This window comes from Heterodontus francisci, chromosome 8, assembly GCF_036365525.1.
Source record: "Heterodontus francisci isolate sHetFra1 chromosome 8, sHetFra1.hap1, whole genome shotgun sequence".
Taxonomy (NCBI): domain Eukaryota; kingdom Metazoa; phylum Chordata; class Chondrichthyes; order Heterodontiformes; family Heterodontidae; genus Heterodontus; species Heterodontus francisci.
This window is the reverse complement of record NC_090378.1, coordinates 21,254,779-21,280,126: the sequence shown is the minus strand read 5'-3', so window position 1 is coordinate 21,280,126 and position 25,348 is coordinate 21,254,779. Positions and strand designations below refer to the sequence as shown.

The 25,348-nt window shown below is 41.4% G+C and overlaps 1 protein-coding gene across 3 annotated transcripts in view; it reads left to right on the top strand.

The window, feature by feature from the left end:
* The window catches only part of znf644b (zinc finger protein 644b), a 186,236-nt gene extending 166,333 nt beyond the window's left edge, over positions 1 to 19,903 (top strand). For all 3 annotated transcript variants that reach the window (XM_068036756.1, XM_068036757.1, XM_068036755.1), the window contains 4 exons: positions 5,823 to 6,434; positions 12,370 to 12,492; positions 17,228 to 17,330; positions 17,656 to 19,903. In XM_068036756.1, coding sequence (XP_067892857.1) covers positions 5,823 to 6,434; positions 12,370 to 12,492; positions 17,228 to 17,330; positions 17,656 to 17,848 — 1,031 coding nt within the window. In that variant the 3' untranslated portion in view covers positions 17,849 to 19,903. The remainder of the gene's footprint in view (positions 1 to 5,822; positions 6,435 to 12,369; positions 12,493 to 17,227; positions 17,331 to 17,655) is intronic.
* Positions 19,904 to 25,348: the final 5,445 nt, after the last annotated feature.

The following is a 25,348-nucleotide window of genomic DNA, read 5'->3' as shown; positions in this document are numbered from 1 at the left end:
ATTTGGTATATTAAGGGCAATTAATATTTTTGGTAATGACTTCAATTAGTAGGTGAGGCTGCAAAAAGGGTCAAAACGATCCTTTGATATAAAAAGGAACTGAAAGATGGACAACATTCATGTTCTATCTTTTACTCACCCATGGTCTTTTCCAATGGAGATCCATTATGGCACATAGCAAGCCAGAACCATCCAGTAGCTAAAAAAGAAGCCATGACCTGTAGCTCCATTCCATTTTAGAAAAGTGGAGGTTCTTGGAACACAATAACAAATTTTAAGAACAGGAAAAGACCATAAAGTTTTACAAATGTGTCCCTTTTCGTGGATTGATCCCATCTTTTCCAAAACTTCTCTTCAATCAATTTGTACAGTCTGCATCAATGGCTTTCTCTGGTAACATATTCCACAGTTCTCTTGCACTCTGGAAATTTTAACTTCTGTCTCCTATTTTATCATACTGAACAATTTCTCTGAATTATACTTGTGAGTTTGTTTCATAAAATTTTTATAATTTAATGATGTTGATTTATTTGTAGATCTGATTATCTGGTGCCTTAAAAGGTGCATTTTTAAGGTATCGGGCAATCAAACTTAAAATTTCAAAACTTCCAAAATATGATTGGTGTTCAAGGGGGGAAACTGAGAAGAATCTTCATCATAGTCAGAGACATGGCCTTCCTTGATGGCTAAACTGGATAATGCAGCGATTCCTAAGTGCACAGACCAAAGGAGTCCTAAGTTTGGACGTAGGGCTGTTATTTTCTCTCTCAGTTGCGACAGCAGTTGGAACACTACAGTTGATCTCACTGCTTCTTAAGAGGGAAATTCAGCCAGGGCTCCTGTTTCTGACTGCTATCCAGCGACTCTTACTGGAAATGTGAGCATGTGGACATGCAAGAACAAAATTATGTTCAACTATAATGCTCCCTGTAGTAGAATAGCCCACTGACACACTCTGAGCAGTGTCCATTGGCTGCTTGTGTGAAGAATTGGAGAATGACTAGAGCCATAGTCCAAGAAGGAGAGGAGACAAAATAAGCAGAAAAAGGAAGGAAAGAAAAAGGGTTGGATGTAACCATTTCTACTTATTGGAGGTAGTTTATCTGTCAAGAAGCAGTAAGGCTAAAACCGTAAAACAATCTCGATACAGCCTTTTTAACTGCATGGAGCATGTTAAAAGTCTTCCAGTGATTATAGAATCCAAAAATAACACCAAATGTAATTTTAAGAACATGCAAATCACCCAGGTGGGATGCTGTGGTGGCAGCAATTCATTCTTTTAGGTAAATCAGAAAGAAACACCTTATGTGCATGGTTCAACAGGGCAATGAAGTTTATTGAATATGTTAAACCATTGGAAAAAGGGTGTGAAAGACACAAAATGGACCTCAGTTAGGCAGTTGTGCAGATTAGAATTTAAGATGATGTTTCAAGACTTGTACATAGTGACTCGAGAAATATACCAGCCCCAACTTTGTGCACTGCTGAGAAATCAGATTGATTGCACCCAATAGAGGCACAGAACTGCTGAGTGATTTCTCTACTTGGAGAGGGCGTATTAACATTTCCACAAGTGAAGACCAGCACAAAGCACCTCTGCACTTCAGCTGCCTGTTGCTAATTTTCAAAGGGAAGATGCATGTGGACCAGAACAGTTAACCTGTGTTGCTTGGTAGAATAGTGAGAGGATTAAAATAAAATGGCCCAACCAACATTCACTCAGTCTCTTCTGTTATGAAGACTAAAGTGAGTTTGTTGGAGCAAAATAATATTCATCTATTCCTGCTTAAACATAGTAAGTAGCTATGTTGTTTGTTGAGCTTAGATGCTTGAAATTGTTTAAATTAACCTTAATTTGGGAAGCAATCAAATAAGTTACAACAATGAATCAGGGTAAATTCGAACCTTCCAAAGTAGTAGTTAAAGACTGTGATGACACAGCAGCACAAGTGACACTGCTGCTGAAACCTTCAAACATGTCTTTATTAGCTGTAGACTTAACTATTCCAATGCACTTCTGTTGACCTCCCACCTTCTATCCTCTATAAACTTGAGGTCATCCAAAACTCTCTGCTGCCTATATCCTAACTCTTACTTTCCTGATCACCCATCATCCCAGTGCTACATTGGTTAAACAATACTTCAATTTTAAAATTCTCATCGTTATCTGCAGATCTCTCCATGGCCTCGATCCTCCCTATCTCTGTAGTCTGCTCCAGATACCTGTGCTCATTTAATTCTGGCTTTTTGATCACCCCGAATCATAATCGCTCCAGCTTTAGTGACTGTGCCTTCAGCTGCCAAAGCACTAAGCTCCGGCATGGACACGATGGGCCAAATGGCCGCTTTCTGTGCTATAAATGATTCTATGACTCTATGAGCTCCGGAATTCCCTCCTTAAACCTTTTTGTCCATCTACTCCAATATCTCCTTGTGTGGCTCACTGTCAAATTTTGATTGCTAACGCTCCTGTGCAGCGCCTTGAGATGTTTTGCTATGTTAAAGATACTATATAATTACAGGTTGTTGGAAAACTAATTCTTTTTAATGTGAAGCTTCACAAATTTTGCAATGTCCTTAGATGCAGTACAGTTTTTTTTAGTCAATGCCTGTATCGTTTAGTCTACATGGGCTTGCTTACTTCACTGCTGATTTAGTAATTTTTGACCTCAGGATTTTGCTGATTCGGAGGTTTAAGATTTGTATTGAACATAATAGCTTTCTCTGTGATGTATACTTGTCAAGGTGTTTTTTGTATAACTTTTTTCTAAGTTTAGTAGAGAAAATTGATGTCACAATCTTTTACAGTGAAAGACTGTTCCAACAGCAAGAGCATTCTCGCAGAGTTTTTTCACGCTCAGGAGGTCCTGAGTAGTCCATCTTTTTAGCTTAAGGTTTGATGGAGAATAGACCTGAAGCAAAGATCACTCATTGGAGTTGCAATGGAAGGATCCATTGGCTGAATGACACCCAGTGCTATTTTGATGCATGATTCCAGAGTTTGTTAGCAGTATACTGCACAAATCATCCTCCTACACACATAGTAGAAGGTTGATGTTCTGCATACTTTTTCTTGGGGAAACTTGGGCCTATGATAACTTTTCAGGCAAACTACTTATCCTGCTGGAATGACTTCAGTGGCAGACCCTAAACGCTCGTGTTGATGACAGCACTGCTTTTTGTAACAAAATCATTATCCATAGAACCACCTACTCCAGTGTTGGCTCTCACAATATTTTGATGTTTGAAATCTGATTAGTTCTCCTGAAGCAGGCAGGTTTGTTTGGAGCTTCTGGAGTTGTATAATTTCTTGAGCGTGTATATGGGAAAAGAGTGGAGTATGTACGCCAGGTGCAAGCCTTTGAGGTATAGCACAGTTATGTTTTAGTGTTGCCAATGTATTCATTTAAGAGGAAGTACACAGTCGTCCCCTCCATCTGTAAAAAGAAGTTGCACAAATGAGATGTTTCTATTTATGCAGCATTTTTGTATAGTATTCTTGTATTCTCATGTAGTTCTAACTTCAAATATGTAACTGTTACAGTAGCTTGTTTTAATCATCCATGACAACACTACTGTCACTTGAATGAACACAGTTGAGCTTCATGTCTGTTTCAGTTTTTCTGCTGCTTTCATAAAGGAAAATATCAGCCCTAATGTCAAGTAACTATAGAGTCACATTGATGCACAGAGCTTTAACATATCAAGTTCTTGGAGATGCTGAGAAAGGAGGATCAAGCAAGATTGCAATGGTAATGTCAAGGAAGCACAAGGAAAAATAAACCATAAGCAGGGAGAAAAAGAGATTGAATTCTAGAGGATAGAAACCAAAACTGACTGAGAAAAGAAATAATGAAATTTGGCACATATTTGGTGCACCAGAGCAAATGGATGCAACGTATTCTAATAAATCACCTGCAGCACCTCACCAAGCCTTCTTCGACAGCACCTTTCAAACCCACGACCTCCACTACCTAGAAGGACAAGGGCAGCAGACGCATGGGAACATCATCACCTATAAGTTCCCCTCCAAACCACACACTCTTATTACGGACAGGTGGTCAGGGTGTGGGTGGTTCCCACTCTTTATCTCCTAACTGACCGCAATCATGTTTTGTTTAAAATGATGAGTTAGCCCCTGAGCTTTTTACTTGCCACATAAATAGACAGTGACAGGTTTTCTTGTAGGTTTAAAACAGGCGATTGACTTTATTGAACAATATTAATTCCCTGAAATATTCACAACACCATTCACACACTCATTCACTCTCACATGCACTGTCAAGTGAAGATAGATAGAAGGTAAAGGGTATTCAGGTTGTGGTAGGTGTTTGTGGTTTACTGTAAACCTGTTGAATCTTCTAAGTAGTACAGTGTCTTTTACAGATGCAGGCCTGGGATGTTTATAGTCTTGACTTGTTGAGATGATGCAGCTTTCTGGTGGTTAAGATTTCAGATTGGAGGTGGCGGTCACTTTCGGTTCTCTGCTGCACCAAGTTGAAGTGTAGAATTAGCAGGCTTTGTCCTGCTAGGCTGGGTCTTTCCACAGCCCTTGGCTGGACTGCTTTTCTGTGATGTTGCTGTGATCACCCCTTTCTCTTTAGAGGGTTACCTTTTAAGGTCACAATTCATCATTAGCATTTCTAGTACCTGACACATGGTTTCCCCCCCACGTGTGACCATACAATAGACCAGGATGTGAAATCCATGGCCATCCATTTATGTCTGGATAAGTATAATCCTGTTACGATGTGGCTACTTCACACCTTCTTTGTTTCAGAAGAACCCATTCAATTCAGGAACGTCTCTTGATGGTTTCAGGATTGGTGTAATTGACACCTCTTAGCCTGGAATGTATCCTTTTGTCCTTAAGACAGTGAGGCAATGTTCGAATACACAGGCCAGGTGTCTGATCTTTGGTGGCCATCTTATGTGTTCATTGTACACCTTTTTTAAAAGGTAAAGTCAATTTTAAAGAGTCCACCTTGAATAAAGTTCATATCTTAAAAGTAGGAAGATGATGTCTTTACTGGGCATGACACCATCCTGACTTGAAACTATATTGCCGTTCCTGGGTAGCTGGGTCAAAAACCTCCCTAACAGCCCTATGGGTGTACCTACACCACATGGACTGCAATGGTTCAGGAAGGTGGCTCACCGCCACCTTCTCAAAGGCAATTTAGGGATGGGAAACAAGTGCTAGCCTTGCCAGCGACACTCACATCCCATGAATAAATATAAATACCCCCTCAAACTTTGCTCTTACTGTGAATTGTGATAGATGACTAAATAGAAGGGGGAAAAAAAGACCTGACACCACTTTGAATCAGCACAATTTTCTGCACTCAGCTTCTAATACTTTTGACTCAAAAACTTGTAATCAGTTGTGTTTCATCTCGTGTCAGGGAAACTTATGGAAAGCTCTATTGTGCCAAACAAAGAATCTTTTGCCACATGAGTTTTGTTTTTTTAGAGGTAACCCAGCTGTTTCACGACCACAATGTTGGCAATATGTAGTGAATTATATTTGTTAAACTTAATGTAAAAGAAACTGATTTTCCTTTGTGTAAATATGTGTATATTTGAAATCGATATGGTGTTTTGCAGTTTTTCTTGATGTAAATTTATTTCTACCATTTGTTTAATTTATATGAATCTTTTATAATTCTATCAAACATTTTAAAAACAGGTGTTTATTCCCAGAAATTATTAACCTAGACAAGTTGGTTAGCAGTCATATTTTCATTTCAGAATCCACATAGGCATAGTTTTCTACCATTGTAGTAGTTTGGGTAATATTCATTCACATTTTGTTTCAACAGAAGTAAAATCTGGTTCGTCAACTGAGAATACCTGTCCTCTGTGTGGTGGTTGGTTTGACACAAAAGTTGGGTTGTCGAACCATGTCCGTGGTCATTTGAAGAGGTTGGGGAAGACTGAGTTGGAAGCACATAAATCCCCACTCAGCATTTTGACTGAAATGATGCAAAATGAAGCAGAGGCTGAAAATATCTCAAAATTGTTAAGTAGCAAACAATTTAGGTACAAGCCATTTGTATCCCAGAAATTCGCAACAAGTGATGGCTTATTTCTTGCTCCAAATGGTATAACTATAAAACTGCAGCAAAATGAGTTGAAAACAAAATCCTTCCCTTTACCACAGTCAGACTTGCATGACCTCCCAGACCTGCAGCCAAAAAAATATAATGAGGCACGTGTACAGTCAAGTTCTCTGATGCAGATTCTTAAGAATAAATTTGGAGAGGAAACATCACCGCTAATAAAAACGCAGCCAGGAAGAAGCTATGTTCAAACTGCAAAAAAACGACTGCCAAATCACAGACGTCCCTTTCAGCCGCAGTTCGGCAGTTCACTTCTGCAGCCTAGTACGTCGTCGCAACCATTGACAAATATGGATATAACCTATCAAGCAGGTAAGACATCTTTATCTTAATTTTGATGCATGCAGAAGCAAAGGAATTGAGAGGATGGAATATGCAATTACAAATGTTTAAAATTTTCACGCAAAGACTAGGGTTGATATTCAATGGGATAACATGGCCTCCAGTATCCAGAAAATTGGCCATAGTCTTGGCCAACTGTTCCTTGGTAGAAATGTGCATGATGCTATTTTGGGTTTTCCTCCTTTTAGGTATCCAGTTGCCCATCTGAAATCGATGTGCCCCTATTTAACAATGTAAATTAAAGTCCTAAACTTAGGTAAGGATCCACATGCCATTAACATTCATCAGTTCTGCAATAGACTTACAAATCATGGGTGGGAATAGAACATAGAACATAGAAAAATACAGCACAGAACAGGCCCTTCGGCCCACGATGTTGTGCCGATCCTTTGTCCTCTGTCAAGGACAATTTAATCTATACCCCATCATTCTCCTTTATCCATATACCTATCTAATAGTCAAGAGATTTCTATTTCCAGCTTTATTTAAAGGAATTTTCACCTACTCTCAGGTAAATCATTAGTTGTTGATTTTTGGCTGCTAGTGTACTGATTTTGCTTTCTTAGCTGGGTTGGTTACTGGATTTGACTTCAAATTTTCCAAGAATCTATCTGGCTGAGTCTACAGTGGCATTTTGACCAGGAGCTTCTGGCAAATTCCATTTCACTTTATGGTTGTGGTAATTGGGATGTCATTATGGCTGGAAGAGGAGGAAGAGGAGTATCAACAGGCAAGTGTCTAGAGACCCGCAACTGTAGAAAGAAGCAGAAGGAGAGAAACTCATGCCAGGCCTTAGCCCACTTGGGTGTACAGACCAGGTACTTCATACCTGTATTTCAGGGAGGAGCAGTTTGTCAGTAGGCTCTGCTTTACCAGTAAGGCCAACAGGAGCTATTTCACTTGCTGCAACACCAACTGCAACTCAGCACCAGGTCATGCTCTTCCTTCCCTGTGGATGTGAAAATCCCTTGTGCAGAAATTGTATGCCTCTGGATCATTTCTATGCAGCAGGTGACATTTGCAACATTGTTCAATTGTCTGTGTAGACCTGCACCTAACAGGAACAGATGACCTATTTCCCTGAGCTGGATTTTTAAAGCCTGCTGAGTGTGAACATGGAGACGAGTGCAATTTGAAGGGTCAAGCTGCCTGCAGAATATGACACCATTTTTAAAGGGCTGCCGAGTGGGAGGGAATGGGTTGGGTGCATACCTTCAATTAATTCCCTGTTGAGCTCATTAACAGACTTGCTAGCAGCAATTTTTTTAATTTTTAAAGGCTGGATATATGGTGGATGCCATGTGGGGAACACGACAGGGTGTTCAAGTCGTGAACACAGCAGAGGGCATGAGGGCAATGGGAGGGACTGATTAAAATACTGCAGAGGTCCAAAAAAAAACTCAGCTGCTTCAAAAGTGACACAAAGTGACCATTGCTGTAGCTGTAAGGCTTGCTTTTCGTAGTGATAAGTGGCAGGAAACTGGAGAGGGACATGAGCCTGCCGACATCACTTGGGCACCTGGGGTTGGCAGGGCAAGGCTTAGTGAACGCACAAACCCCAGCTGAGGGAGTTCAGATGGGAATGTGCTACTCTGACATTGGACAGCGCAGCCAGGATGAGCTTCAGCAGATGCAACCTTCTGGACAGCAGGGGGCCAGAGGAGCACAGTGATTGTGGGGGAGAGTTCAGCAAGGGGAAGAAGGCTCTACCCAAGACATTGGGTGCACAGCCTAAGCGTCAGCCACCTGCAAATGACAGAGTACCAGTGCTGTAGGAGGCTGCGTCTATCTAGGCAGCTGGTCTCGGACCTGTGTGCTCTGATCCACAATGACCTCAGGCCTCGGGGCCCCCATGGCAGTCCCCTACCTGCAGCAGTCCAGGTCTCCACCGTCCTAAACCACTATGCAAAGGGTCATTCAAGGATCATCTGTAGACCAAGGTGGCTTCTTGCAGTCAGCAGCATCTCATCAGGCAAGTCACGGATACCATTGTCAGGAGGGCAGGGGACTACATCCACTTTGACACAGATGGACCTGTGCAGGCACAGAGGGCATTGGGTGCAGCCTCCATCGTTGGATTTCCCCAGGTGCAGGGCATCATCACTTGTGCTTATGTGGCCATTAAGACACCCAGTGACCGGCCAGTGAGTTCTATCAACAGGAAGGGCTTCCATTCCCTCAATGTCCCTGATCTGCGACAACAGCAAGAGCTTCCTCTATGTATGCACTCGCTTTCCTGGTAGTGCCATGACTCCTTCATCCTCTGCCAATCCAGGCTGCCTCGGTACTTCACTTCATCTCTCAAAGTGTGTGGGTGGATCTAAGGGGACAAGGGAAATGCCTTGAACAGATGGCTATTTACCCCTCTATGGGAGCTCCAGACAGAGACACAGAGGCGAAACAACCAATGCTACCTGCTCAGCAGGCCAACCATTGAGCAGGCCATTGGGTTTCTGAAAATGCGATTCTGGTGCCTGGATTGATCGGGTGGAGCCCTCCAATACCTTCATGCAAGAGTCTCGGTCATTAATTTGGTGGTCTGTTGTGCTCTCCATAACAAGGCCCTCTGCGCAGTGTGGACCTTAGGGACAGTGAGGCCCTGGAAGGAGACAGCTCATCAGGGGCAGAGCAGGAGGTAAGAGAGGAAGAGGAAAAGGGGGCGGAGGGGGCTAACACTGAACAGAAGAGCCCTGATGCACAATAAGGTGGCCTCCTCCTGCCACTCTCTGGGAAGAGGACCTCCCTCCTCTTCCTCACAGCCTGCGGCAATAGATCCAGGTCGGTATCGATGAAGTGAGGGTCTGCCCTGCCCCTAGTGGCAGCCCTCTAGCTTCCCTGTGACATCTTGCTTCCCTATGGTGCTGTGGAAGGCAGATCTCTCCCTCAGGATAACAAACAGCCTCAGTGATGGCTGCCGCAGTAGTCTACATGAGTCCCACACTTAATCAGACCCACTGCCATTTTTAATCCCACTGGCTCTGCGTAGACAGGAAACCCGACTCCATGCCAATTAAGGGCCTACCCATGTGAAAATTGCAATCTGAATCAGTTTCCCACAGAGGCCCATTTTCTGACCCAAAACCAGATCTGATTCCTGTTTCCCGCCTCCATAATGGAAATCCAGCCCTTAATCTCTTTCCCTATGGCAGTCGCAAAGCAGGAAGACAAGGCTTCTCCCAGATGCAGGTCATCATTGACTACACACACATTGGACTGAATTTTAATACGGCAGCGGCTCATTAACATGGAGAGGGCAGAACGCCCGTCCCCGATGACGTAGAGGGAGTGGGCGCTCTTTCCTTGGCAACAGAGTCTGGCGCCACTAGGCAGGCACTGGCACCATTTTTAAAGGGCTTCAAGCCCTTACAATTACATTTTTAAAGTGAAATGCAACTGTGTTTTCAATTTTCACAATGAAAGAACGAACAAAGCCCCTCTTCCACCCCTTCCCCCAGGACCTAACAAGGGGCGGGACTTCTGGCAACCGGTCGGAATATCGGCGTGGAATGGACGTCAGGACAAGCATTGATTTACATTTATTTAAGTATTTAAATGAATGCTGCGCTGCCAAGCGCTGTCCTAAGGCTGGTACATGGGGCGGGGCCTTCCCGGTGTCGAGGCCTGTAGCGGGCCTCTCTTAGAAGTATTTTCCGGGCCCCCCAGCCACAACCCCCGACGTCAGGGGTCTTATAAAATTCAGCCCATGATCTTGCATGCACCAACACGAAACCCTGCAGTATACGTCAACAGGGAGGGCTTCCACTTGCAAGTACTCTCTAAACAAACTCTGCACATTGGGAAGGTAATGCTTTTAGTTGCTGATGTTACACAGGGGCGGCACAGTGGCGCAGTGGTTAGCACCGCAGCCTCACAGCTCCAGAGACCCGGGTTCAATTCTGGGTACTGCCTGTGTGGAGTTTGCAAGTTCTCCCTGTGTCTGCGTGGGTTTCCTCCAGGTGCTCCGGTTTCCTCCCACAAGCCAAAGACTTGCAGGTCGATAGGTAAATTGGCCATTAGCAATTGCCCCTAGTATAGGTAGGTGGTAGGGAAATATAGGGACAGGGTGGGGATGTGGTAGGAATATGGAATTAGTGTAGGATTAGTATAAATGGGTGGTTGATGGTCAGCACAGACTCGGTGGGCCGAAGGGCCTGTTTCAGTGCTGTATCTCTAAAACTAAAGTGGTATAAGACCGCTTGCAATTAAAAAAAAACTATGGATAGGAGTCTTAGCAGCCTGAGTCTGTCATTAAACATCATATGGTGTTACTTCCGGGTCTTAAGGTACTATACGTGAATCGTTCACATGATCTTGGACCATTATTGTCTGGCAGGGAAGAGGATTTTGTTCCTCCTGGTGACTTCCTCTACTAATATCTCAAGTGCACTGAGGGAGGAACTGGGGTGTTTACAACAGTCATTTTATTCCAGTGCTGACAACAGCACTTCCAGTGCTCCATAGTGTACACTGTACTTCGCCTTTAAGAGGTACAGTCCAGCGTTCAATAGCCTGGTCCCCACCCAAATCCTGAGTTGTCTAGTGACCAGTGATTTGTGCTGTCAGCTTTCCCATTATTTTGGACAACCTGAAAATATTTTGTATCCTGCAGATGTCATCAGGCAAGTATGTGACTATCGCTGCCCACTTCTTGCCCATTCTGAGCGAAACTTGAAAATTGACTCCGGGATGTTATAAGTATTTAGACTTATTTTTACATTATTTGTTGAATTTTATGATCACTTTGAACAATAGTTCAATCGGATAAAAGGACAATCCTACCTTATTTGTGTTGTGCATGCTTAACACATTTACCTATCTGGTTTTTGCAATCCCTTAGTTTAGTTTCAACAAATTAATTAGTTTCTCAAGTGTTTACTATGTTTTTGGATGTACCTGAAATAGTGTACATTCCTTTAACCACTACAGTGTAAACAACTGTCTTAGATTACTTGATGATGACTACCATATTTTGTAGTAAATTTGTAGTAATAATGATCACTAATTACAAATATTGTAAGACACTCTACATACATTTATTCACATTGTAACATATACAGATTGTTCCTACAATTGCTTAGATGTTTGTCTATTCTTTTGTTCAATGCAAAGTTTGAGCGCAGGCATCAGAATTACAAATCATTAGCTTTCATTATTGACTGCACATGCAAAGTGATGACTGTACAAAACACTAATTAAAGTGTTGCGTTTAACAGCTGTTCACCAGTCTATTTTTTTACCACCTTACCTCCCATGCCTTCATCAGCTATTTCACATAAAGTAAAAGAGCCATTTACAGTCTCCCCATTCCCTGAACAGATTTTCACAATACTTGAGTAACCACTGGATTTACAACGTTATCAATACTTTGGTTTAGTCCTGCTTGACTTCCAGTGCGCTGAATGCCTCCGAAGTCGTCTTGTGCAGTCTGTTGATTTATGATGGATCGTAGATTGCTCCTTTTCTTTTTATATGTCCTGCCACCATATCGCGTGTACTGAATCAGTATCAAAACTCATAAGTGATCGTGAATAAACATTAGGTTTATTTATTATTCATTAATCCCTATTTCGATTTGAATATCGAGGCTTTTAATCACTTTCCTTAAGAACCTTGAGCATAATAAGAATTACAGCTGTATTTTACTAGGTATTTTAGTAAATATTAATTCAGGAATGAAAACCTGGAATTTGTGAAATAAGAATAGATATGTTAGATGTAATCTTAATACTGCATGCTTGATAAAGTGCAGACATTAATACTTAGTGTTAAATATTGTTTTAAGTTAACTTGAGTAAGAATGTTTGCAATCTTCCAAAAGCTTTAATTGATTTTTCTGAGTAAAAATAAAATCAGTTACATTAACCGAGCTGTAATTCAAATTATTACTTTCCATTCTTGACAAAAGGACATCCTGTGAAATTAAGAACTTGTGTCCATTGCCATGCAACCTTTACAAGTGCAGTTAGCCTGGCAAATCATCTCAGAGTCTATGCAAGAAGAAAGCAAGCTGGGGATCTGACTGGCACACGTAAGTCTTAATTTTTTTTCTTTTTCTGATTCTTCAGATGTGCTTTAAATATGGGACATAAAATATTTTTAAACCTTATCAGAAACATAAAATTTTATTTATGTTACTATTGAGAGTCCTTGGCTTGTTGATATAAGCAATTAATTATGACTGTAGTAAATCGGCAAACAGTGGATTGTCTGTTAACTAACATAATGAAGCAAACCCCTCTCTCCTGAGGTAGATAATCAGAATTATTAGATAATTGTAAGTTGTGGTAGCCCCACTATAGTTTCATAATCCTAACCCACCCCATCACTTTTAACCTAAAAGTACAGATAGTTGCATCCCAGAGAGGATAAATAACTTGAACCCCCTGTCCCAACATGAATCCCAACCTTTCCTGATCTCAATTTGTGGCCCAGTGCACACACAGTTTGCAGAAAAATGCACATATAAGATCTACATTGGAAGTTGTGGCCCAGCAGTTAAGACGAGTTTCAACTCAAAGCTCTGACTCCCAGTGATCCAGTTAATAGAAACGTGCATACTTGCAACTGTACTGAAATGTGAAATCTTTAGAGTTTTTGGTAGTTACACTCAAAGGTTAATCAAGGATAGTCAGCATGGATTTGTTAAGGGAAGATCTTGTTTGACCAACTTGATTGAATTTTTTGACGAAGTAACAAGGAAGATAGATGAGGGTAGTGCAGTTGATGTGGTCTACATGGATTTTAGCAAGGCTTTTGACAAGGTCCCACATGGCAGACTGGATAAAAAAAATAAAATCCCATGGGATCCAGGGAAATGCAGCAAGCTGGATACAAAATTGGCTCAGTGGCAGGAAGCAAAGGGTAATTGTTGACAGCTGTTTTAACGACTGGAGGGCTGTTTCCAGTGGCGTTCTACAGGGCTCAGTACTGGGTCCCCTGCTTTTTGTGGTGTATATTAACGATTTGGACGTAAATGTAGGGGGCACGATCAAGACGTTTGCGGATGACACAAAGATTGGCCTTGTGGTAGATAGTGAGAAGGATAGCTGTAGGCTGCAGGAAGATGTTGATGGTCTGGTCAGATGGTCAGAAACGTGGCAAATGGAATTCAACTTGGAAAAATGTGAGGTGATGCATTTGGGGAGGTCAAACAAGGCAAAGGAATACATGATTAATGGGTAAATGCTGAGAAGTGTAGAGGAAATAAGGGACCTTGGAGTGAATATCCACGGATCCCTGAAGGTAGCCGGACAGGTCGATAAGGTGGTTAAGAAGGCATATGGAATCCTTTCCTTTATTAGCCGAGATATAGAATACAAGAGCAGGAAGGTTATGCTGGAACTGTATAACTCATTGGTTAGGCCACAACTTGAGTACTGTGTGCAGTTCTGGTCACCTCATTACAGAAAGGATGTAATTGCACGAGAGAGGGTAGAGGGGAGATCTACGAGGATGTTACCAGAACTGGGAAATGCAGCTATGAGGAAAGATTGGATCGGCTGGGGTTGTTCTCTTTGGAACAGAGAAGGCTGAGGGGAGATCTGATTGAAATGTACAAAATTTTGAGGGGCCTGGATAGAGTGGAGGTGAAGGGTCTGTTCACCTTAGCAGAGAGGTCAGTGACTAGGGGGCATAGATTTAAAGTGATTGGTCGAAAAATTAGAGGGGAGAGGAGGAAAAACTTTTTCACCCAGAGGGTGGTGATGGTCTGGAACTCACTGCCTGAAAGGGTAGTTGAGGCAGAGACCCTCAACTCATTCAAAAGGAGTCTGGATATGCCCCTCAAGTGCCGTAAGTAGCAGGGCTATGGACCAAATGCTGGAAGGTGAGATTAGAATAGGTGGATCTTTTTTCGGCCGGCACAGACACGATGGGCCAAGTTGTCTCTTTTTGTGTCTTAAACTTTCTATGATTCTAGGATTCAAAGCAAACAGCATGTTGCCTTAGTTATCAGGAAGCATCGCATTTTCAGTTATGAGTTATTAAGAACTCTTGTTCAAACCTATGTTTGTGTATTTTAGAAATAAAATATAAAACTGTAAGGGTGAGGGCTTGCCCCGGTACCCAGAAACGCCTCAAGCGTCTGATTTCTTGTACAAACGAGCGATCTTTATTTACGAGCATGCAAGGAGAAGTCCTACTCTCATGAATGATTGTAGGAGTTCTGTTAGTACATTGTTCCCGTTGTCATTTTATACAGTTTTACAGGAGGTTTACTTGATAACTGTTTCTTAATTACATCATCTCCCACATAAAGCCTTCCCTGATCTCATCCTGCCTTGGTTATATTATTCACCTCGTCAACCTCTTGATTACACTACATAGGATTCTTAGGCTATTCATAGGATTCGGTTGTCTCCCTCCTGTGCTCGTTTCCTTCTGATTAGGTGTTCATATCATTTGTGCGTCTAGCAGGCAAGCTTTCTCAAGCTACAGGGACCTAAGTTCCCTATGCCTGTCTCCCCTACAAAGAAAAACACAGCAATAACTGGAAACAAAATTATATTAGAAACTCATAGAATCATAGAATGGTTACAGCACAGAATGGGGTCATTTGGCCCATCATGTCCATGCGGCTCTCTGTAAGAGCAACTCAGCTAGTCCCACTCCACCACTTTTCCCCTGGCTCTGCAATTTTTTCTCTTCAGGTAATTATCCAAATCAATGTTGAAAGCCATGATTGAATCTGCCACCACCACACTCACAGGCAGTGCATTCCAGATCCTAACCACTTACTGCGTTAAAAAAAAAAATCCTCATGTCTCTGATTCTTTTGCCATTCACCTTACATCGGTTTCCTCTGGTTCTTGACCTTTCCATCAAGAGGAACACTTTCTCTCTATCTTCTCTGTCCAGTCCCCTCATGATTTTGAAAAGCTCTATCAAATCTCCTCTCAATCTTCTCTCAAGTGAACGGCCCCAACTTCTCCAATCTATCCATGTAACTGAAGGCTCTCATCCCTGGAACCATTCTTGTAAATCTTTTCTGCACCCTCTCCAGTGCCTTCACATCCTTCCTAAAATGTGGTCCTCAGAATTGGGCACAATATTCCACTTGAGGCTGAACCAGTGTTTTATAAAGGTTCATCACAACCTCTCTGCTTTTGTATTCTATGCTTCTATTTATAAAACCCAGGATCCCGTATGCTTTATTAACTGCTTTCTCAACTTGTCCTGCCACCTTCAGCAATTTGTGCATATATACCGCCAGGTTCCCCTGCTCCTGCACCCGTTTAGAATTGTACCCTTTTATTTTATATTGCCTCTCCTTGTTCTTCATACCAAAATGCATCACTTCACATTTCTCTGCATTAAATTTCATCCATCCGTCCATTGCACCAGCCTGTCCATGTTTCATTGAAGGCTATCGCTATCCTACTCACAGTTCACAATATTTGAAGTTTGATAATACAGATGAGACCATCTGTATATTAGACATAGCGGTTAAACTAAAAGCTGTTGCTATGTTTTATCTTCAAAAATTATTGAACACTTAAGGTTGTTCTGTGCACTGAGGGAAATAATTGTATCAATGTAAACCAGTTGTGTATTTATTTTTTTTTATCGTGAATAATACTGAATTATCCTCTATTTTGGTAATTTTTTTTAAAAAACCAATGCAATTAAAATAGATAATATGTGCAACAGTATTGACATAATCGTCATAGATTTTTTTAGTAGGTGATGTTGGTGTGCTTGTCTTTCACCAATTTATTTCATCTTCCCTCACCTCCAAAGGGCAGTATGACTCATATTGGTTAATGACAGGCAGGTCTCATTCTTCATGTGTGAATCAGGTGGGTCAATAGTGGGCTCTTCTTTCATGTGAATCATCACAATTGAGCTAAATCCTGTTCTTAACCCGCACATTTTCCAGCAGGTACTCTGGACGGCAGAGAGAAATGGGATTCTAGCTGATTTTTGTTTTTTCCTTCTATCATCAGGGCATAGTAAAGCCAGTTACTGCACCATCCCAGCTGACAACATTTGGGTCAGCACAGATGAGAGATCAATCTTGGGCCCTTCCATGTACCTATATATGATGTACCTTTCCCTCTGAGCTTGTTGAGGAACTATAGTGTCATCACCTTTTAATCGATTAGAAATTTTTGAATTTTGGGCAGCACAGTGGCGCAATGGTTAGCACTGCAGCCTCACAGCTCCAGCGACCCGGGTTCAATTCTGGGTACTGCCTGTGCGGAGTTTGCAAGTTCTCTCTGCGACTACGTGGGTTTTCGCCGGGTGCTCTGGTTTCCTCCCACAGCCAAAGACTTGCAGGTTGATAGGTAAATTGGCCATTATAAATTGCCCCTAGTATAGGTAGGTGGTAGGGGAATATAGGGACAGGTGGGGATGTGGTAGGAATATGGGATTAGTGTAGGATTAGTATAAATGGGTGGTTGATGGTCGGCACAGACTCGGTGGGCCGAAGGGCCTGTTTCAGTGTTGTATCTCTAAATAAATAAAATAATAAATAAATAACCAAGATGCTGAATATACTCCTTGACAGCTGTTTTCCGAGGAATGCTTATGACTCCTAACAGCTGGCTAAGTTTCTCTGGTGGTTTTACAAACAAGTAAATGTTCGTAATTGCACAAATTTGGTAACAGACAATTTTCAACACATTTGTTAGTAACGCCAAATTATTAATTCTTATGTTTTGGTTTAAAAACTGGCTAAATAAAGTACCTTCAGCTTAAATTGGTTATTGTTTGCATGAAGGATACAATCTATTCCTAAAGCTAAAGTTATCTTTTTTCAGCTTTTGACTGCAAGCAAAAGAGGTCACGATCACGGTCAGGGACCAAAAAGAAGTCTTCCCTATTTGTTCCTTCTCTTGATGATGCTTATGTACTCAAATGCAGGTAAATAGTTTGACTACAGTGCTGTTTCAGGCCCAGTTTGCAAATCAAAATTTATTATCTCTATAGTTAGACTACCAAGTAACAGCTTAAATGTTTTTAGTTTCATAATAAAGTATTCTTGAGAAACATGAGAAGTTAAACTTCATATGGCTGGTTCCTTTCCATCATTTGCCTTGCAATTTAATAAGCATTTTTCATTTTTTTTAATGTAATTTTACTGGATATTATTTTGTGGTCATGAACTTTAAAAAAAGTCATAAGAAAAACAACATAATTGTAATTGTGCTAAATTAATCAGAATTATGTTTTTGTTACTTATCTACAGGTTCTGTGATCTAGTCTTCCGAGGTCCACTTTCTGTCCAAGAAGATTGGATCAAGCACTTGCAGCGGCATGTTGTTAATGCGAATCTTCCTCGCACTGGTGCTGGAATGGTGGAAATTTCATTGCCATCTAAAGAAAATTTTCCAGTAACTGAATCATCATTCTCGCTGCTAATGGCACAGGCAGCTTCCTAAAATTTTCTGAATTGTGATGAATTAATCTGCTGTAAATTTGATGTGGTGTTTTGCCATAAGCGCCTAGTAAAAGTTCGTTCTACCCTCCCATTACAAGGCTTGATAGATCAGTGCAACAATGTAAGCTATTTATAACCTTGAAATTATTTGAAAAGGCTTGATTTCCTTAAAAACTCAAATAATTATGCATATATTCAGAATTGTAAATCAATAAATAGATCACCAGCAGTCAATCAGCATTAGAAACTCTGTGTTAAAATTTCTCACAATTTGGTCAAAATTGTAGATACTATGAAGAACATATTTTACAATAGCTGTTGCTAGGTATTTACATACGCAGCTAATCAGATGTTTCCCTAATCATTTCAGAAAGATAGTCCTTTTGCCTGAGGAACCTTATGGCAGCAGGAAATGAAGCATACAATTTCACTGACACATTTACGAACACTATTCTAACTTCCAATTTTGTAAGGAAGCAACATTCTTGTTTACCATTGTGTATATCAACTGTGGATAGTTATCTTGGATTGCACAAGAAATGATTAGGCTGTATAATTTTGAAAAAAATTTAGTACCCAACATAAATTTGCACAGGATCTTAATCATTTAATTGAAATACAGTTTTCTATATACTGTCATAGTATTGTACCTTTGGGAATGAAAAAGAGAGTTAAATTAATTGTTATAATATGTAATTCCATCCCTACCCTAATTTTTCTTCCGTTGCAAACTGCTTGCAGATACACATTCTTTTCTAGCCAGGAGGGCAGAATGGCCTAGCTGTACACTTCTTCTACAGCTGCCTTGAGTACTGCCCTGTGATTGGCTGCAAGAGGCACGCTTCATTTGAGGGGCGCAGGAGTGACAGGAAAAAAGAAAACTTGTCCAATTGAAGAAAGTGTATTAGAGTGATCGGCTACTCTTGAATTCAAACTTTTAGCCTCATTGAACGTTGAGCACTCAACCACTTCAACTCCCAGGCCACTTCAAAAATATGAAGAAAGTGACACTGGTAATATTGTAAAGCAGGATGTATACAGTGTTTATTCTCTTGCAAAAACTCAATGCAACCAGTCTAAAAATACATTTAATGCACAGTTCAACATTGATCTTTGACAATAAGCAGTTTTCTACTGGTCTAAAACCTCCTAAGCGTGCTTTTTAAGTAGCAATATTATTATTTACATATTTTGTTCTCAATTTATTTCTGATATTATTTTCATCTGTTTTGTTGAAATTGAAATCTGTAGATGGATACTTGCTATTAAGCAATTTGCTAGTAATTATAGCTCTATAACAATACATTTAACAAGTTAGTAGCAAGTTTTCTAGTAGCCAACACCATTTTTGTAGTAGTGTGTAGATAGTTCCCTAAGTCTAGTGATTACTGTATTGCTGTACATTTAGCATACTAATGTTTTAGAATTGTCATGTTCTTAGAAACAGACCTTTAAATATAAATTTTGTTCCTGACAAAGGTCAATATTCACTTACCTAAGGACACCTCAATAAAATGTATGTACTTGTCTTTTACTAGGTATAGCATGTACAGAAATACCAGGGTGCATTGCTATTGAGATGGATATTATTGGATTTTATATTTGTATTTTCTAAAATAGGCTGAAATAGTATTTAACCAGTTGAGTTATTTGGAAAAATAGGTTTACAGATACTAATTCAGTGTAGCTCCTGATTTGCTAAAAGTAGTTCCTCCTGCCTAATGTTTTTTTTTCTGAGCTCCCTATATTTCAGCAATTGGATAATGTAAAATTATATTTTTTCTGTACAATTTTAACTGTAAAGGAAAGCATGTTCTTTGCAACTGAGAGGTCTCCGTACAGTTGAGTTTCCCAGAATTTAACAGTTATATCCTTTAAGCATTTTAATGAAATTGGTGATACAATTACTGTATATGGAACAAGTACACTGGTACATGATATCAAGTGCTCAGACGTGATTGTGCACGCTCATATTTGTAAGTAAACTGTGTAAACACTATGTGAAAATGTGCTATTACTACAAGTCTACTTATCTAGTGGCAGAAATAAAATGTACAGTTATACATTAGCAGCAGTTGTCCTTATTGTCTAGCAGTTACTTTGTTCGGTAAATTGATTAATGTATGTATATTCAAATGATATGGTCTTAGTAGTATCCCTTAACAATATTGAAAGTCAGTTTACAAACACGAATAATGAGAATTATGTAACTGCTGTCTTTCTGTGTTGTATCTGATTGTCCTTTGATTCATTTCTTTTTAATTTTGCAATCCTGCTGATTCTTATTGACCTCTTTGCAAGTTAATTACAGGACATAGATTGTTGAGATGCACAAAGTGAGCTCCACTACAGCTTGCTATAATAGTTCAGATGTAACAACAAGCAACAAATCCCATCAAGTTTTTTTTCTAATTCTTGATTTATATTACTGTATATGAGGATAAATTGCTCTCCATTGAGGCTATGCACCCTCCTTTTTCCCCCTCCCACATGATGCTGTCCCCTCAAACCATGGACACATCTCACATATTAGAGGTCTGCTTTCAGGCAACTACCTTTGACATCTTTAGCCTGCCACCAGAAGGTGCCCTGATGGAGATACACCACTCATATTATCCCTTCCTTTCTGCATGAGCTTAAGACCTGATCATACAGTTTGGCTAAAATTGGAAGATCAGCTGTGTGTAGGCCTGTGACCTTTCACTCTGTGGTACTGTATCTTGATACTCCAGAGTCAGTACCATTGATAAACTTTATCTTTTATAATATTTTCTCTTGTTCTCATTAGAAAAGAAATGTTTCAGAGGTGATAGGATTGCTGTTTTCAGGATTCTAAAGGGAGTTGATAATATTGGACCATGACCAACTATTTCACCTTGTCCAGAACAGAGGAAGTGACCTATGTTAAACAGGGGTAATTTTAAAACTAATTTGCAGAAACAATGGGCCCTTGGAGACAGGCTGCAAAATGGCTTGGGGTGGCATCCCTGACATTGTCCTTACCCCATGCCATTTTCTCCGCAGCAGGCACCATGGCGGATGGGAAGTCTGCTGGGAGGCCAATTAAGCCACTTGAGTGACCCATTATGGCCGCCTCCTGCTTCACTGGCACTTAGCCAATGTCGGAGGGGCCCGCCACTGCATGGAGACTCCGCCTGGTGTGATCTGGTGGCCTCCGGGTGTGCTCGGGGGTGGGGTAGGAGCGACGGGTGGGGCCCCTCCTCTGGGGGCACTCCATGGCCCCCGTGGAGGGCCCGTTGGCGGCAATGGCTGTCCCTGCAGCATAACCCCTCACACCCCACAAAAAGCAGGGCCCGCATAACTGGCCCCGATGACATCAAACCCACTTACCTTGGTCCCAGGGCCTGCTTCCCATCATCGCTGCTGTGGGCCTCCTGCAGTACCAGCAGTGGCCAATGCTCCTGGTGGCGCTGCTGGTACTGCTGAGCTGCCAGCCCTCTGGCATCACTGGTGGGCAGTTAATTACCTGCCTGTCGTTGAGTTTAGCCGGAGCTCTGACAGAGGACTGAAGCGGGGTCGTTCCCCCGGCCCCGTCTTCTGGCCTGTTACCGATACCCCTGCCGCTGAGATAAAATTCAGCCCAATATTTTGGTGAATGAATGGTCAATCTGTGGGACAGGCTCCCTCAGGAGTCTGTGAAAGCAGTTAATATTGACTTATTTAAATACGATAATTTTTAAAAGAAAATAACATTTTGCAATACAATATATGAGTAATTCAAGATATGGGGCTGATATGGGTGCTCTACGGCAGCGCCCTCAGACTCGGGGGGTGCCCGCCTTCAGCAACCGCTGCAGAGCCCTCGTGGTATTTCACGCGGGGGCTCATTTAAATAGTGTGGCTGGAGCGCCCACCCCCGATGACTTGTAGCGGCGGCGTCCCCGGCAATGGTGTCCGACGCTACTCCGCAGGCGGCTGGCGTAATTTTCAAAGGGCTTTAAGCCCTTAGAATTACTTCAAAAATTTTTAAGCGGGCAGCAGTATGAAATTTTTATTAAACAATAAAATGTGGATGGCCCTTCCCCAACCTCTCAATGGTCATTTCAATGCCCGAAATGACCAACACATTCCTTTTTCCCTACCCGAACTTTACCCCCCTAAACTTATAACATTTGGCCTATAACCCCTTCCCACCATCCCCACATCCAATAAAATTGATTTCCTTGCTCCTCCACCCCTCCCGTCTGAAATTTTTATTACTCTCCCCTCCCCACCAGGTTCTCGACTCAGAACTCCGTGCGGAGTTCTGAAGGCATGCCAAGGCCGAACAGAGGCCATAAAATCAGCATGGGATGGCCGGTAAGTTAATTTGAATATAATTACTGTTGATTTAAATATGCAGATGAACGGCCCGCTGCCAGGCGGCGGGGGTACTACACTGAGGTCCCCCCGCCGCCGGTAATGTGTGGCGGGCCCTTCTCGACTTCACGGATCGAGGCGTGCCTCTCCCCGCAACATTTAACCAGCCCCTGCAGCGTCGAAGGGCCGGTAAAATTCAGCCCATGATGTGCTAAGTGTAGCTTGGGTGGAAATGGGTGGCTTTGTTCTCAAAACTTTCCACCACTGGAGTGTTCCTCGTCTCATTTTGAATCTGTGTAGACTAATTGATAGAGATGGATGGCTATGGTTAATCAACAACTTCATTCTCATTGTATCATGTAACTACCAGGTTGGTAGAAGTGAATTAGATGGACCCTGTTCTTCAGTTATCTACCAATTTCTACATTCCTATAAGCTTATGCTGTCCTCATCCTCATTCGGAGTAATATTCCATAAGTGCCGAAAGTGTCAGAAGAAAATGTGATCATCCTTACTATTGTATTTTTGTATATATAAAGCCAATTACTTTACTTTCTTTTTTCACCAGACCAGTTATGCGAACATGGTCAGCTAGAATTTTCTTGTGGGTTTTTCCAATCAGCAACACTAACTCCAGAAGAAGATTGACGGAAACCCAGATGCATGCATAAACTGGGTTTCAGTGATCTGTTTACCTGTGATCTGTGTACCTGCAATAGAAATCTTAAAAAGACAGCTGCTACTGGAGAGATGTTTGGAAAACAAAGGCTTCTAATCCTGCAAAGTATTTCAAGAACACACTTTTCAAACACACATTCATAATTCGTGTTTTAACTATTCTACCTTTAACCACATTATGGTTGTGCAGTGCATGTTTTTCTAAAACAGAACCAAGGGTGTTTAATACTACATATCATTTCTTACAACCCATATAAAAGGTGACCTAGTATTCTGAAACCTTGCTAGACCTCTTGGGAATGATGCTTTCTGTTTCATTGTTGGGGACAAGCAGGCTATTACTTTATCACAAATTAGCACTTACACTTACTTTTGAGTGTATGGAGGAAACAGCAAAAAAAAAAGGACTAATTTTCTATCTCCGCACTATTGATACAATGAACGCAGAAGGAATTGGTGGCCAGTGTTTTGGTGGCGGAGAATCTAAATTGCTAAAGTTTTAAAGAAACTATAATAATGCATCAGTTCTTGGATAGCAACTTAGTGAATTTTTTTAATTTGTTCTTGGGACCGTGTCTGGCAAGGCCAGCATTTATTGCCCATCCCTAATTGCCCTTGAGAAGGTGGTGGTGAGCTCCTGCCTTGAAACGTTGCAGTCCATATGTTGCAGGTAGACCCACAGTGCTGTTCGGGAGGGAGTTCCAGGATTTTGATACAGCAACAGTAAAGAAACGGTGATATATTTCTAAATCAGGATGGTGTGCGACTTGGATGGGAACGAGCTAGTGTTGTTCCCATTCGTCTGCTGCCCTTGTTCTTCTAAGTGGGTTTGGAAAATGCTGTCAAAGAAACCTTGGCGAGTTGCTGCAGTGAATCTCGTCGATGGCATGCACTGCTGCCAACTGTGCGCTGGTGATGGATAGGGTGCCAATCAAACGGGCTGCTTTGTCTTGGATGATGTCGAGCCTCTTGAGTATTGTCGGAGCTACACTCGTCCAGGAAAATGGAGAATATTCCATCACACTCCTGCCTCATGGATGATGGAAAGGCCTTGGGGGAGTCAGGGGTTGCCTTGCTCACTGCAGAATACCCGGCCTGTGACCTGCTGTTGTAGTTGCAGTGTTTGTAATGGTTTGTCCAGTTAAGTTTCTGGTCAATGGTAACCCCCCCAGGATGTTGATGGTGGTGCGTTCAGCAATGGTAATGCCATTGAATGTCATGGGGAAGATGGTTGTTTTTCTATGGTTCTGTGGTTAGATTCTCTGTTGTTGGAGATGGTCATTGCCTGGCACTTGTATGGTTCAAATGTTATTTAATATGGAAATTGCACTGATATCACTTCAGTTCTTGAGCCCTTTTGAAGCAGCTATGTAAGTAATTATCAACAATCTGAGCATTTGCAGCAGACAGTGTCAATACTTATGGCCTAACCAGAAGCCAAATATAATTTTGTATTAGACTGTGTTGCCTTCAAAGTTACAGGTCTTTATAACCCTATTCTGAGAGCAGGGAACTAGTTTGTCATCTCTACTGTGAATCAAAGATACCTGAGACAAGTACATCTGAGTTTTGAAAAGTGACTTTTGTCAGGAAGATGTAAATACAGACAAGGAAGAAAACATACTATGGGAATGATTCCATGTAACACAGTGCTAGCAGAGTGAAATCCTTTCGCCAAAAATCCTTTCCCAGAGGAGGTTAAGTGTAGGTTAATGAAGACAGTTTCAGCATGTATGAATCTTCAGCCCTACTGTCTTACCTCACCACATAAGGATACATGTTTGCATACTGCAAATCTTTTACAAATTGAGCAGGCAAGCAAAAAGAACTGTTATGCTTGTTTTATTCATCCAAAAATAGGACAGATGGCTGAGGGTGCTTTATAAAGATTCACAGAAACCTTATTTTGTAGGTGAATGCAGTTGTAGCCGATAACAACTGCTTAAGTTTATCCCTTTCTCCTCTTGTGGGACTGTAGTTGTATGATCGCCTTAGGAGTGATGTCCCTTTAAGAACTCAGAATGCTAATGAGCTAAGTACCCGGATGTAGTCACGTGACTAGAAGCCATCGTCACACTACAACTGTAACACCCTAGACAAAGGTTCTGTAAATAGTTTGCTCTGTATTGTATATACTAGTTCAGCTGTTAATAAACCTAGAGATCTTCAATAAACTGGAATCCACACACCTCATTGTGTTGCTTAAGATAACACAACAAAACCATAATATGGTGGCAGCGGTGGTAAAATGCAAGATCTAAGCTTGAAGACCACGGGTAAAACAGCTGTGAAAACAGCCCTTCCTATAGCCAAAAGCGAGAAAGTTCAAAAGAAATACTGGCCCAAACAGTGAAAAGAAGAAAAAACTTACCTCCAGCTGTGGAGACAGAGCACTGAACGACAGGCTGCAAATCAGTTCCTATGATCGGGTGAGTCATTGTGCCGACGGTCGAGGAATCCCAGTTCTTAAAAAAAAACTTTGAAGTTCTTAAGGAAAATTGAT